This window comes from Seriola dumerili, unplaced genomic scaffold (assembly GCF_002260705.1).
Source record: "Seriola dumerili isolate Sdu_G_001 unplaced genomic scaffold, Sdu_1.0 BDQW01000073.1, whole genome shotgun sequence".
NCBI lineage: Eukaryota > Metazoa > Chordata > Actinopteri > Carangiformes > Carangidae > Seriola > Seriola dumerili.
In genome coordinates, this window is record NW_019174328.1 from 7555794 (window position 1) to 7571528 (window position 15735).

A 15735-nucleotide genomic window follows, 5' to 3' on the forward strand; every position below is an offset into this window, starting at 1 on the left:
GATCTGTTGTTTTACTGCAGTATTTGGCTGTTTTCAGTATTTCGGGAGAATTTCCACACTCAGTCGGTCCCGCCTTCATGGGATCCCTCTTGTGACGTCGGGAAAGGTAAACTTTTTTTTTTTCCCTTTCTAGCTAAATGTGATCGAGGGTCAACAACTCTCCGCACAAGCTGTGTCGAGGCCACCGCAGTGGCTGATGTGGGTTATTGTCGGAGTTGAAGCTCAGTCCGCTCGGAATCAGAGACGTGGACGCTTGCAGGCTGTAGCGGGACACAGAGCAGCAGAGAGGAGAGCTCACACCGGTCATGGCAAAGAAGTCAAATCCAGGCTGGTTTGCAGTTTTTCTCTCTTCATCGACCATAGTCGTTCTTCTTGTGGGGAGTACGGGCAGCGGTGAGTGCTTTTTTTTTTTTTTTTTTTTTTGGGGGGGGTTTTTTTTTTTTTTTTTTTTTGGTGTGGGTTTTTTTTTCTCTCTGTACTAACTTCATGTGGGATTTCAGGCTAAAGTCGACAAAGCACAGCAGGGACCTGGGACTATCTGCGTGATAGGCTGGAACAGACTTAAATACCTATTTAATAGCTTTATATTTTTATGTAGGCCGGGGAACTTAAAGGGTTTCTTCATAGATTTTGAGAGAGTTCCTGAAATACTCTTAAAAAAAAAAAAAGTCCTGATTTCATAGCTCCAAACGAGTTTATCTGACGGTAGGCCTAACTTCTTTTTAATGATAGTAATAAAATGTGGCATCCGTGACAGCAATAGTCAAGTGGCAGTAAAAACACGCCATAAATAGTGAACAGTATTTAAAAACATCAGTGGAAAGACTGTCTTTGTTTTGGTAGCCTAAGTTCACTATTCATGCTTCTATGAATCTAGGAAAAGGTTTAATTTATAAAGTTAGGTCTAAGTGTTCTTTTTTTATCATTGAAACTGGTAAGTACTCAGACATTTTGTTAATTTATTGAGTAGTCAATCACAGAAAATGAATCCCCAACTATTTTGATCATCATCATCATGTTTTTAAGCATATAAAGCCAAAATCAACTGGGTCCAGGTTCTTAAATGTGAGGATGTGCTGCTTTTCTCTGTTTTGTCTCACTGTAAATCAATAAATAACAAAAAAAAGAAATTGAATTTGATGGCCATTTTCGCTATTGTCTGACTTTCAATTGATCGACTAGTTGACTGATTGATTGATTAATGAAAATAATCTTTAGTCTTAGCTCTGAACCTTACACATACTCATATGATCTTTGAAAACTTCTTTATGGTGGTTTGTGAATATGAAGATGTGAACACATGGCTAGTCACTTTTGATATAAAGTCTTTGATTCTTATTTTTATATTGTTTACTCTCTCTCTCTCTCTCTCTCTCTCTATATATATATATATGTGTGTGTGTGTGTGTGTGTGCATTTGTTTTTTGTTTTTTGTTTTGTTTTGTTTTTTTATATAAAGCAGAAAACCTATTTTTCTTTCAGCATGCTGGTGTCAGTATAACATACTCTAACATCTCCCCCTATAAACAGCCCAGCATTCTAGGCGCCAGTTTCACCGACCAACCAGGACCTCAGAGCCTCTTGTGATATCTGGCCGTGTTCCAAGGGTTTATCTGACTCCAGATCAGCTCAGACAGCTGCACTTCAAGCCCACCATAGGCTCCATCCAGCTATCAGAGGGCCATGAGACTAAGTTCAACTGCTCAATCAATATCCCAGATACCAGGGTGGAGCCCACCATCACCTGGGTGAAGAACGGCCAGGACCTGTCGAGGAAGGATCAGGTGTTGATCAACGAGCTCCATACCGTCACAGACGGGGTCACCACTCTCCTCTCCACTGTCAGGTGTGTAAAACATGATGGTGAAATGTGAAAAAGTGTGAATAGGACGGGCTGAACGCACAGAATGATGTGTCCTCATGTTACTGTATTACAGCATTAAGTATGTGCTGAGACTGGATGCCGGGGAATATCGCTGCAGACTGAGTATCGGCCCCACGACGGTAGAGTCTCAGCCAATCACAGTCGAGGTGGATGGTGAGTTTTCACCTGTTACAAGCATTGTGAGCTTCCTCTTCCTAATTTTTCCAGATACTCTCACACTTCTTTGATCCGTCCGTAGGTCTACCAGCATTTATCCACCAACCTGAGGACTGGAACGTAACAAGAGACACACCTTTTACGCTGTTATGTGAGGCGGTTGGACCTCCGGACCCTGTTAAAATCCGCTGGCTCCGTGATGGATTACCTGTTAGCGACTCTCATCTCTCTCCCAGCAGCTACTTTGTGTCAGGTGAGACACAAACCACACAGTCTAGTCGTCTTTCTCTCTCTCTCTCTCTCTCTCTCTCTCTCTCTCTCTCTCTCTCTCTCTCTCTCTCTCTCTCACACATAATAACAAATATACTCCCTCCATCTTGAGTTGGTGAAAGCCTCTAAAGAGAAGTGTAATTTCTCGCTGTTCTCCTCACGCATTGTTCAACAGATGGTCAGAACACGACTCTGTATAAGTCTGAATGACACCTTGAATTAGACGGAAAGAAGCAGATGATGTGCTTCACGGTTTATCACGGTCATATGAAATTTACACTTAGTTCCTTTATCATTTTTGAGATGCGTTAGTGGAGCTGAGGAAGTCATTTCCTCTGGTAGAAAGACTTGGTTTCATGTAGAAGTGCTCCTTTAAAGTCTGAACAATCTGTGGAGATTCTTTCTTTCAAAGTCTTTTCAAGTTTTTGATCTAGCTCTGTATTTGTGGGTTGTTTTTTTTGTTTGTTTTTTTTTTAAGTAAGAAGAAACTTTTTTACTAGAAGAACTTCTAGTATAAAAAACATTGTAAAAGTAGCGTACCGGAAACAACACAGTGCTGCAGCTTATTAAACAATTAACTGCTTTCACTTTGGTTGACATCCTCAGTGATTAATTGTGGAAACATTCGTCAGCAGAGTTTAAGGGATGTTTGGTTCTTGCGCACAGGTGGTCTTACTCAGCTTGCATCACTTTGTCGATGGTTTCTAGTCTGCCTCGTCTCTGCTGCCTCAGCATCTGGACCCTGCTTACTGCTGTGAGATTTACCACCACGCTCAGTGTCACTGGGGCCTCCTGCTCCTTTGCTGAATGGTTAACAGTGGTCATTCACGCATGGACAGTGCTTTTTGTTACACAGCTCTGCTAGCTGTATACTGAATACAATGTGATACGGCTGTATGTCTGATTAAAGCAATAGTTTGACATTTTGGGAAACACGTTTATTCACTTTTTTGCTGACAGTCAGATGGGAAGATTGATACCACTATATCTAGCAGTTGGTTAGCTTAAATAATGCAAATGTGCTACTTACCAACATTTTGAACTGTTGCTTTTAAAATAGGGCTGCACCTAACAATTATTTACATTATTTGTTCCTTAAAGTATCAGAAATAGTTTTAAAAAATGTCTGTCACAGTTTCCCAAAGGATCAGTTTACATATTCAAGTATCTTGCTCTCAAACATCTTTGGGTTTTGCAGTTTAAAACCTGAAGATATGTAGTTTAATAAACCAACACGTATTCACATTTTAAAAGCTGGAACCGATGAATTTTAGGCATTTTAGCTTAAAAAATTACTTGGCAATAAATCAGTTATCAATTGTTAGCAATTGATTGTCTGTCAGTCGACTTATATCTTAGTCAGCTCTACATTAAAGCTCCCATCAAAGTAAGAGTGATTTGTTTTCCTGAATACTCTGTAAGTAAAGACTAATTGTAAGAAAATCAGTTCAGGTTTTATTTCCATGTTATACTACTTTATAAATTATAAATAGCAATTATATAGTATTAACCCTTGAGGAACTAGAGAAATTGTTGCCAAAATGTTTTTTTTTTTTTTTTTGAAGTGGACTTTCCTTTTATGGCCTCAACTGCCCTCTCCTTGAAAGCAAACATTTGTTATTAGAAGCATAACCGCTCTGCTCTGAATGCTCTAACCCTTCATCTTCAGCTCGCCGCAGGCTGAGCTCTCCTGCTGCGGCCAGTGAGTGGTGATACGGCCCGAAGCTGAGGGGGTTAAAGGTTCAGAGCTGTGCTTTGGTGCAGCATGTGCAAGGGCCTGGGCCTGGCCTGGGGATGGAAGGCTGCACAGGGAGTCTGTTCGGGGGTTGACCTCGGAGACAAAGAACTCATTGACAGAACGGCCCACTACCCAGCAGGGAGGGGCTGGACACAGAGGCTGGCCGGCTGCAAGCTACCAGGGCTCTGTGCAGGATCAAATATTGGCACAATAAAACAGTGTAAACCCACTCTTCTGCATACTCACCTCATGCATACCAAGAGTCTAAGGCCCCTTTCTCGCCGAAGGCTGCACTCCATGATATTATTAGAGTGCTTTTGTCATGTGAAGTGGTAAATGATTGTAGGTTTTATTTAAGGAATGTCACTGGTATGCATTTATCCTTGAGGGCATTGCATGTTTATTAAAGAGAAGCAGAAGTAGTAAAGTGAGTTTAATTTGGGTTATGGGTTATCTGCACGTCATTATTTACTTTGTCTCGGGACAGCAGCAGAAGATCTGGGTTAATGTGAACACAAGTTTGGCATTTCAGCCTTGAAAATACAGAAGAAATGACTGGAGCAAAGTGAAAAGGCATTGGCTTAGTTGTAGTAGTAGTTTGAGGCTATATTTGCTGGCTACATATAAAAATGGAAAAATAACATAGACATCTCAGGCAGCTCAGTAAGCTGGAGCGCTCCCAAACCTGATAATTACAGGCTGCTGGATCTACACTGCATTTACTGAATCCCTCCCATCTTTTCTCATGTTTCCATTGGAGAGGCCAACCCATCTATTTATTTATTTTTCTTCATTGTTGTTGTTGCGTTTTGTTGTTAATATACTTGCCAAACACAGCGAAAACAGAAATGGTGCTTGACTTTTGTTCATTTCCCTTTTTCCAAAAATGATATGACATCAAAAGAATGTGCGTCTTAAATAGATTGAGACACACTGGGAGTAATCTCTGTGTTTGACCTCAGATTGATACTCTACTGTAGGTGTTGGGTCAGAGGATCAGTTTGCATCGAAATCCACTTCTCTGTTTAATAAACATTTATTTTAACAAAAAACTGCTGAGTACATGCAAACACATGTTGCATCTTAGTCCTTGAAGCTCTGTTACCATATTTTAACAGGATTATGAGTGGAACATATTGTTCATGTGTTTAGACAGCAGAGAAGCGGATTATGCTGCAGGTGGAATCGGAGATTATGTGGACATTATGCTACTTTTTCCACAATGAAAACTTGTCACCATAGGAATCCGTAGTGCCTGGCCTCATTTTAACGTGACCGTAGCCAGAGAAAGGAAACAACAAACTATATGTAGCAACGTCTCCACCTGACAGGGGCTGAGTTTTCCAAACTCAAAAGACAGATTTTGGGGAATTTCACTCTAACATAAAGCTGCCAGTGGTGTTGTGACATTTACGAACTTTTTCCTCTTGTCCCTTTGCTCTTTGGTCAAATTATAAGGGTGACCAGTTTCATTTGGGACAACAGTCAAACCTGCTCAGTTCCCACCGTGCCCCAACTCTCTGTTTGCCATGCAGTTTGAAATGAGGCATGCGGTAATTACATTTGCACAGCTTGGCAGCAAATGTGCAGATGTGTTTGCACATTTCTGCCGCAATCCTAAACATAAGTTTTATTGAGCGATTTTGATCTGTGTGATCCAACATTTATTTTAGATGTTTCTTTCAGATGTGAGCATAACTTACACAAATGATTAAATCAGACCTATTTTAAGTAGGGATCTATCTCTGTGCAAACAAATGGACTGTGAGCAGTGTTTGAGTGAAAAGTGAAACTCTCGTTACCCTGGTGCCCTGGAGCAGTGGAAGGCGAACTCATGAGGTCGTGATATTCTGCAGAACGTAAACAAAACATCCCAAGTTGGTTCCAGTCATCTCGCACAGGCTGCTCTGTGATTGGCTTTGTGGAAAGGTTTCCGAGATAGAGACACTGGAAAACAGAGGACAAAAGGGACATTATTTAGCAGCTGTCCCAGTCCCATTCTAACTGGGCAGATCTGGGGCTGTTGAAAGACGGGAATTGTGTGTCCAGGGAAAGAGACCAAGCAAAAGGTTTGTTACCACAGTACATCACACTGGAGAGGCTCAATTTGAGCTTAGTGCATGAGGCACTGTTGAGAGAACTTTGGAGGTTGTACTAAAAAAGTGAGTCATCCCTATCTGCTTCTTGTATCAACGTCAGTCTTCCTTCTCCATTGAGGCTGACATTGCACTTTTGCCCCAGATTCCCCTTCGACACAGAGAGAAATCAGTTAGTCTGTACAAAATGTACATCCTCATGACGAGAATGTGTCTTGCTGACTTCCTATTAGGGTTTTTCTTCCCAGCATGAAGTAAAGTAAGACCTGATGAACTGCTGACCTTAATTTTCCTGAAATATTTTGCGCTATCACGGCCTTGAGGATTGGTTGTTTTGAATTCATGCAACATTGCAGTGCTACATTGTGCCCTCCAATGTGTCAATTGCAGGTGTGGACAAGTACACTCAGTTCAGCTGCGAAGCTCACAACTCGAAGGGTGTCGCCACCTCCAGAGAAGCAAATATCAACATCAAAGGTAAAACTGCATCCCTGTGGGGCTGTTAGACATTCCAACAAGTTTCAGTGCTCTGCATGCTGAACATTTGCCTCCATATTAGGGAGTTAATAAGGGTTTTTATGATGTTTTTTAGTGCTTCCTAGTCCTGTGTCTGATGTTACTGTGATGGAAAGTCGGCCCAATAAGTTGATACTGAGCTGGAGCCCTGGTCACGATGGCTTCTCTCCAGTCACCAAATGCCACATCAGGGTAAGCCTGGCATCTGCACACACAGTGCTGTTGTTTAATGTCCTCAGATTGATCCTCACACTTTCTTCACTTTTCCCTCTAAGGTTAAAGAGGTGAGTCGGCGGAAGGGGGAGGTGATGACCACTAGGTTCATCAATGTCACAGTGCCGCCTTTCCAGTATGAAGTCCCCGGGCTGCAGGCCATGACGTCGTACAACATGAGTGTGTCCTGCAGCAATGAGGTGGGAGCCTCTCCTGTCACCATGTGGATCCAGAGCAACACCACAGAGGGAGGTGCGTGGGAACTTGAATTGAATTTTGTTGGCAGTTGATGATGCACCAGCAGATTGAGTGAAATTGCAGCAGATTTTGTAGCAAGAGCAAATAAAAACCCATCCCAGCACATACACATGCCGGCTGTTTGATTTCAGGAGGTTTAAAAACCATCAACCACATCTTATGTAGTTACTTTAACGAAGCCTCCTTCTTGTTGTTGCAGAATCCTGTTTAGGTTTAGGAAGGTAGCCTACCACATTCCCATGCAAAATGTGCTTATTGTAAGCTTTCTTCAGTTGCAGCATGTAATAACTGGATTTTACGGAAGTTGCGCAACTATCTACTCTACTTGTGGCAAGTTCCCTTCAGAAATCGTATCCACTAAACCTCTGTTGTTTTCCTGAGGGGTCACATAGGAAAAAGGAGTGGTCTCTCTGAGAAAACACAAAATTCTTACTGGGTGGAGCTGCTTTCAATTTCCTTCCTAAAGCCATCACAGGGGATATTTTAGTTGAGAGATTGAATATACTGTGCCAGGAAGTGACTACATTTCAAACTGTAATCAAAGAATTCAATGGAGGGACAGTTTTAGTTTCTCTTTTCTAATTTTTGTTTTTATAGGTTGGCATTCCTTATGAAGTATTTTGAGTTTGTTATAACTCCCAATGATATCTCAATCCACCTGTTTCCTATTTCTTGTCACATTCTCAGTGCCGTCGGTTTATCCCCGAAACGTCACCTTACAGCTGAACGGGTCGTCGCTTGTGATCAGGTGGAAGCCTCCGCCGGATGATAAGATAAATGGCATCCTGCGCGGTTATGATGTTATTGTCAGATATGGCTCACAAGAGAAAAAGGTGAGTTTGTCAGCAATGCCATAATTTAAGATAGATAATCTTAGTATAGTGTACACTCAGTTGGATAGCTCAATCTAACACAGTCTAATACAATAAACCCTCCTTCATGAAGGTTATAATGTTCAGTTTTTGTTCAAATTGTTTCATTTGAACTTTAGGGTCATTTTGGAGGATTTAGTTTGTGATGCTGTTAAACTTTATTACTCTATTATACAGAGAGATGTTTCCGTTATTTAGTCTACCTCATTGATATAAATACACACACACAGAAAAATTAAACACATGCATTTATACTGATTATATGTATATTAGTATATTCTCCCTCATATACAGTGTATTATATATCAGGTAAAGTATGCAATTACTCATACTCATGTTCATGGTGTTGTCTTTGAGGTGTGTTTGAGATTTTTTATTTTTTTTATTTCCCATAACAATTACTAATGTATGACAAATATGAAAGGAATGAGTCTCGTATGTTGGGAATATGTGACCCTCCCTTTGTGCGGCCCACTGAAGCAGAAGGTCAGCTTCCCTATTATCTGAGAACAACAGTTTTTCCACTGCGCTCAAGAATCGACAAGGCAGGGAAAGTCATTTACAGCAAGTGGCTTTTTTTTAATTTAGACACACTTTCTAAGAAATGGCACTGTTTAATTTAATAACTGCCTTTCTTGTTTATATCAAATGTCCGGTGCATTATTCCATGATGCTGTTTGTGCGTAGTTGTACTTCTGTGACTGCATTAGTGCTCTCTAGTACAATAGTGTGTTTCCTGGCCTTCCTGTCTGTGTCAAAGGAACCTGATGTTGTGAAAACTGTTATTCAGTGTTTTTATTCATTCGGCACGTGGCCATGAGTCATCACAGACTGAATGGGATATGAATACAATGGGATGCGTACAATAGTCCCAAATATCCATATGTGTTTTCCAGTCAGATGGTGATGTCATTACAAACAAAGACTTTGTAATAGTAGCAGACTCTGGAAATGACTCCTCAGGCTCACCTGCTGCTAAGAAAAATCCTTTTTGTGAAAAAGTCACAGTAAATTCTGATAAAGATGAATTAGGGGAATAAAGGAATTAGAAGAATAAATAGTACTATCAGTTGCTCATAATTTTCTATGTTTCATGGTAGAAGTCGTAATGCCATCATCTGCTTTTGAATTTGAGGTTGATTCCCAAAATTTGTTGAGAATTTGCTGTTGTGAGAGCATACAACCACATGTAGCCTTTTGTTTGGGGCCACAGACGTGCCAGACCGTTAATCATGGGTTCAGCATTCCCCATCAGACTGTCAGCACATTAGCAAAGCAGAGGAACCCCAGATGCTACCGTGTGGTGTTGTGAAATACAGGACTGTGTCTGTCACATGTTCCCTCCCATTGCAGCACATGAACTTATCCAGAAAGTTAGTCTCCTTCCCTTTTTCATTATATACAATAAATGCAGATCACCGGGATTTTCCAGAAAGGTTTCATACTCTAAGTGACTACATGAAAATAGCTTTAAGGAACTTTTCAATTTACTTTCTGTTGTGGTACAGATGTGTGACTAAGTGGAAATGTTTTGTTTTTGTCTTTAGAGAAATCCAACCATGACACTATGCACAATCCACATTTAAATGATCTCTGTTTTTGTGTGTCATTTCAGACCCACAGTTACACCACCGATGTCGTTGTACCTGTACAGGAATTCAACACAACCTACAGCGTGGAGGTGGCTGCATGCACGCAGGCAGGGAGCGGCATGGTCAGCCCACGAGTCTGGCTGTTTGTGCCAGAGCACAGTAAGCTGCTCTGTTGATTTATCTGTTCATCTTGGAATTGTCAACTTTATAAACTCGCCAACGTAGTTCAACTGATTTATTGTACTATTATACTGCCCCATGAACAGAACCAGTAACTATTTACTTGCTTTATTTAGCCATATTGCTAGCGGCGTGGCTGTAGGGATGGTAGCGTCCGTGGAAAGGACACTCAGGACAAATTGCACTTATCTGGTGCTAATTAGCAAATATCAGCATGCTAACATTCTACCGCTACATTATAATTGATTTTAGTTAACAAAATATATTAAAGGATCTATCTGTAAGTTTTGCTATTGCTACATAGCATTAGCATTAACAGCTGTTTACTTACCAGTCTTAAACAAATGTTGCAAGTTCGGCATCAAACTTCATTCCTTTACTCACCAAGAGCTGTGTCCAGTGGTGGAAAGAAACACCAATGTTAACTATTGACTCGATCATGTCTTTTGTTCTGCTGAAGTTAGCACGCTAACCAGCGAGCCCTGGCCCGTTTTGTCATTTTCTGGTGGCAACTCTGTGGTGTATTAAGGTGTATTATAACTCCTGTCTTGTAAACGAAAGAAAGGCCAAAGCTCTTGTCAAGTGACAATCACCATCACCCAACCAAGAAAGTAGAGAAAAATAACAAACAGCCCCTTTAATGCAAAACGACAGAACGTTACTGCAATTAAATATTCCATTTTCGGTTGTAATGTAACTCAGATATGTAATCTTCAGTTTTGGGGTTTTGATATCTCATTTGGTGGATATTGTTTTTCTTCACTTTGACCATGTTCGTCATTTCCTCTCTCTGTCTCAGAATCACCTGTGTCCCCATCTTCCAGCCCTGACACCAGGGCTCCAGACTCTGTCAATGTTGTGCTAGGTGTGGTGTGTGGCATCTGTCTTCTGCTGATTGTCCTCTGGGCGGGTATCTGTGTACACCACAGGACTTCTGAATCTTGGTTTGGGTATGCTGACTTCAATCTTTTCTATTATGTGCAAACACAGTGTTGATTTAAACGCACAATATGTATTTTTCTGCCACAAGGAGTCTCACAAACAAAGAGATAACAAAAGATGGAGTTTGGTGACGTCATGATGTAGTGTGGGATCATGGGCGTTATTGTCTTCACCACAACTATTGTGATTACAGTCAGCTTCTCCCGGTTAGGATTCCTTCAGTGTCAATAGGTCAGACTTTTACCAGGAGCTGCAGTATCAGCAGAGGTGTCCTCCTCTCCAAATAAACAGACCAGTTCATCAAAATTGGTTTATTATATACCAGTTATTAAAACACAGAATAAACCAGTTTCACGTTAAAAATCTGGAGGATCTGACGCCACTAACAGGCGACCAAATGAAACGGGCCATTACGATGATTTGAACATTGATGTCAAAAATTGGGATAATGTAAGTACACAACTGGACAAAATATATAACATAGGTCTACTTGCATGTAGAGTTTTTAATGCAGAAAAGTTACATAGTATACCTTTAATTACCAATGTTGCTTCAAGTTTGATTGCTTTATCTTTGAAGTATTTGTGACCCATTTTTCTGCATGGTTCACCTTTCACTCAGTCTCTACTCTGATTTTAAAAACACAAAAGATTTGATGTTGTTATTCATTTGGGATTGACACCTGGGGGTGTTGAGTAATCTTCTAGATTATGTTAATAAACTGCCTTTCCTTCCTCTTAATCACCATTGTCACCAGTAATAACTGTGCAGCTGCAGAAAAAGACAACAGCCACATGTTAATCCTCTGGAATTCATTACTATGAAGTCTGTGACTCAGTCTTGCCACTCAGGATATGGACAGGAATGTGTCACAGGCTCCTGCTCAGATAGGAAAACAGTATCTGATCCCATCCAGGAAAGAAACAACTCAGAGGGCTGCCTCACTATGACCACCTCTGCAGCTGAATGTCAGCTTGTGTGTGTGTGTGTGATTACAGAGCTAGGAAGACTTCAGTGAAAGGATTAGTTCACCGCTCAGCAATTCTTTTTTTTTTTTTTTTTTCTTTTTTGCAGGCGGGTGTTTGGAGGTGGAGAAAAGCCGCAGCCTGTTGTGGAGTACAAACCCCAGAGATCCTACAATCGATCAGCCATAGGAGTCACACGTATGTTCTCGAATGTAACTGTGGTGGAAATATTCATGCAGACATTTATGTTATCCTGTTTAAGGCACACTTTTATCATGCACAATGACTTGAGTGAGTCCTGTCTACAGTTGGGAACCTTGGTGTTAGTGATGAACTCCAGGCCAAACTTCAGGACGTGATGGTCATGAGGACCTTGCTCTCGATAGGAAAGATCCTGGGAGAGGGTGAGTGAACATTCATTTTTGAGGGTGCAGAGGAAGTGTTATCATATCTAGATTGATACAGATAATAACACACACTGTGCAGACTATCAAGTATTTATGATCTGTTGTAATTCATCAGGTGAATTTGGCTCCGTGGTGGAAGGACATATAAGACAACCAGATGGAACATCAGAAAAAGTTGCTGTGAAGACAATGAAATGTGAGCTTAAATACATCCTTTGATCATCTTTAAACTATAAAACAAGTACACTTGCAAACATTTAACTCTTGTGTCTTTCTTCAAACAGTGGAGAGCTTCTCTCAAAGGGAGATTGAGGAGTTCCTGAATGAGGCGGCCTGCATGAAAGATTTCAACCATCCTAATGTGATCAGACTGCTCGGTAGGAGTGATGCATTACCTCTTTAAAGTATTGTAGAATCCCGCTCCTCTGCTCTGTTCCCTGGTCCATCTTCATTTGCACATCCTTACATTATTTGTGTGCACTGACTTGTCCTCTTTAGGTGTCTGCTTGGAAGTAGGCTCAGGAAATTTTCCCAAGCCCATGGTCATTCTGCCATTCATGAAATATGGAGATCTGCATAGCTTCCTGCTGCGCTCACGCCTCGGAGAGAGTCCAATGGCAAGATTTCAGCCAACACTGAAATGCATATATAATATATAATCATTGTTATTATTATGAGACTGTATAATATTAACTGAAATTTGTTTTTTTTTTTACACAGTTCTTGCCCACTCAGACACTCCTGAAGTTCATGGTTGACATTGCTTTTGGTATGGAGTATCTCAGTGGGCGTAACTTTCTTCATCGTGACCTGGCAGCTCGCAACTGCATGTAGGTTGCAGATACAAAAACATTTGTATTAGTCACTTTTAGTTGAAAGGCAAAACTTATCTAGGACTATTTATGTGATTTTCCTTTCCTGTTTTTTTTCCTCACAGGCTGCGTGATGACATGACAGTGTGTGTAGCAGACTTCGGGTTATCTAAGAAGATCTATAGTGGAGATTATTACAGGCAGGGCAGAATAGCCAAAATGCCTGTAAAATGGATTGCAGTAGAGAGTCTGGCAGACAGAGTTTTTACTGTGAAAAGCGACGTGGTAAGCACCTTCATCTGCTCCTGTCTGTTCTCTATTGTCAGTCTTTGGTCATGATGCAAATATGTGAATGTGTCAGGTAAAAAAAAAAAAACACACTTTTTCTCTTCCAGAAACAATAGTCACTGTGAAACGATGTGCACTCACTGAAAGAAGAACTTGACCCTTCGTCTGCGCTTTCCCTTTCATTCGTCGCTTTCAGTTGTACTATAATGAATTTCAAAACCTTTTTTCCGAGATTTACACAGAGCAGTCACACTGAATTTACTCAGCACCCAGTTTTTCTTTTAGGGTGTGGCAAAGATTTCGTTTTGACAGTCTTGCTCGCATCATTTGTCAGTGTGTGGTATTTTTAGGTCAGGTTATCCAGCGTCAGGTGAAAAAAAACTTAAGCCATCTGTTGTGTTGTTGACAAAAATGCACCTGATATGTTTATTCCCACTTCTGTAACATAAAAAATGAAAACTGGAAATGAAATCTGACAGAGAGGCTGAGGAGATTCACAGTTCTCACATGTTTTAGTGCATTTCAGGTCAGTGCACTTTAAAGGTAAGGGATTTATTCAGGGAAGTAAATGTATTTCTAAATAGCAGAGAAAGTGACAGTTCATGGCATGCACTATAAGTTATTCGCATGATGTAATGGCATCTGAAGTTAATGTTCTTTGTGTTCTAGTGGGCATTTGGCATTACCATGTGGGAGATTGCTACACGAGGCATGACGCCCTACCCTGGCATCCCAAACCATGAGATTTACGACTACCTTGTTGAAGGAAACAGACTGAAGCAACCAACAGACTGTTTGGATGATCTGTGAGTGTTATCTCTTCGAAACACAAATCTTGAATTTGGGCTGGATTTTTTAGGAGGTAACTGAGTCAAGATAGACTACGAAAGTAAAGCGGGGCCTCGTTTGTCTGAATGGGTGTGATTTTAAAAATTAGAAATTGGAGCTTAATATATTGACAGTTTTAAAAAATAAAATTCAAGCTTTTTACGAACAGTTTATATAATTGTTTGTGGTTAAATTGCTGTTTGCATGTATTGGAGCTTTTGGAGCTTAAGTTCCATTATATAACCCCCTGGTATGCAGTGCTCTCTTTTTTTCCTTTGTGTTGCAGCAAAGTACATGATAAACTTGAGCACCTGGAAGACGTTTTCCATTTGAACTTGTGATAAACAAGAGATAATGTTTTGACTTTCATCTAGTCCAGGAAACAACTTCAGCCTCAAAAACCTTCACTTTTTTAAAAGTTTATGGCTTTGCTCATCACTGCCATCTGCAGTGAAAGTAAAAAAACTGAATACACAACTTACAAAAGTGGAGATTTTCCTGAAATGAATGCCTCTAGTTGTGTCAGCTGCATCCCAAAACAAGGCTTTTAAGCATCAAGATTTATTCAATTATTCATCTTATTAAATTTGTTATTTATTTTTTTCAGGTATGAGATCATGTACAGCTGCTGGAGGGCTGATCCACTGGACCGACCCTTCTTTCCACAACTGCGAGAAATGTTGGAAAAGCTCACGGAAAAGCTCCCAGAGTCTTTCAGCAGGGACGATATCATCTATATTAACACCAGCTTTCCTGAAGAGGACCCAGATGGGGAAACACTTCCTGCAGAACATCCTGTTTTCAGCTCATCCCCTTCCTGCAGCCAACGGGCAGCAGAAAATTCAATAGTCACTGCGGACATTCACGGGAGCCTGGAGGACGAGGATGATGAGAACGATGATCGTTATGTGGTGGTGATCTCCTCTGATCCTTCCCTGAGATCTCCTGCAGTGGACACTCCTCTTTTGTCGAGTGATGCTTTAAGTCAAGCAAACGGAGACATGGTTACTGATGTGACTGGCATGGATCACAGCTCAAGTGACACTTCTTTCCTGCTGTAACAATTGGTACCCATCAGATTAAAACTGTAATAAAACTGTCACTTTGATTCATCAGTACTAAATATTTTTGCCTCATTGCACTGGGAGCACCTTGAAGTTTCCTTTTTTGTTATATGCTTTACATGGACAGCCAAGATCAGTGTTAGGAATGTTGTCTATGTGTGTGAACATCAAACATGTTCATGCACATGTTCCCATAAGCTTAAGATACACTGAACTGTGAAAGTGTTTACTGTATTGAATTCTTTGTCGCAATGTAAATATAGAAATGTACAAAACATTTATAAAGTGATCTTGTATACTGTAAAAAATAAATGCTTTATTGACTCATCTGAGACTTGATAATTAAACTGGGAAAGATTTTGCTAAGATTTCCTCACATTTCATCACACTGATAATTATAGAACTGAAAAAAAAGCTCAAATTATTCACATGTAAAAAAAAAAAAAAGTAGAAGAATTTAGAGCTGAGTAGGTGCCTTGTGCAATTTTATTTTTCAGGAACACTCAGTTAAGGTAACAAGAAGAGAGTCACTTAAGCAGGTTTAAACATACCTGAGTTGCCTGTTTAACGTCACTTCTGTTTGCAAGTTAAAACCACACTTGAATGCATGCCGTTGAACAAGTCTGATAGTAAATCTGGAGATCTGCCCTTCA

At 40.5% G+C, this 15735-nt stretch overlaps 1 protein-coding gene across 1 annotated transcript; it reads left to right on the forward strand.

Annotated features, from left to right (window-relative positions):
• The first annotated feature begins 180 nt into the window (after nt 1–180).
• Nucleotides 181–15424, forward strand: LOC111220728 (tyrosine-protein kinase Mer-like). Its single transcript, XM_022743931.1, has 19 exons — nt 181–393; nt 1531–1846; nt 1938–2038; nt 2124–2294; nt 6536–6622; nt 6738–6853; nt 6937–7126; nt 7820–7965; nt 9620–9755; nt 10576–10726; nt 11793–11881; nt 11992–12087; nt 12206–12286; nt 12375–12467; nt 12589–12707; nt 12811–12920; nt 13028–13187; nt 13860–13996; nt 14626–15424. Exons 1-19 carry the CDS (start codon nt 306–308, stop codon nt 15077–15079), a joined length of 2841 nt encoding a protein of 946 aa, XP_022599652.1. The 5' UTR covers nt 181–305; the 3' UTR covers nt 15080–15424.
• Nucleotides 15425–15735: the final 311 nt, after the last annotated feature.

Excerpts from the sequence above, each read along its gene's own strand:
- LOC111220728 (XM_022743931.1), top strand. The coding sequence starts at position 306 with ATGGCAAAGAAGTCAAATCCAGGCTGGTTTGCAGTTTTTCTCTCTTCA. Across the intron at positions 394-1,530 it reads TGTGGGGAGTACGGGCAGCG|CCCAGCATTCTAGGCGCCAG; the intron begins GTGAGTGCTTTT and ends CCCTATAAACAG. Across the intron at positions 6,854-6,936 it reads TCACCAAATGCCACATCAGG|GTTAAAGAGGTGAGTCGGCG; the intron begins GTAAGCCTGGCA and ends TTTCCCTCTAAG.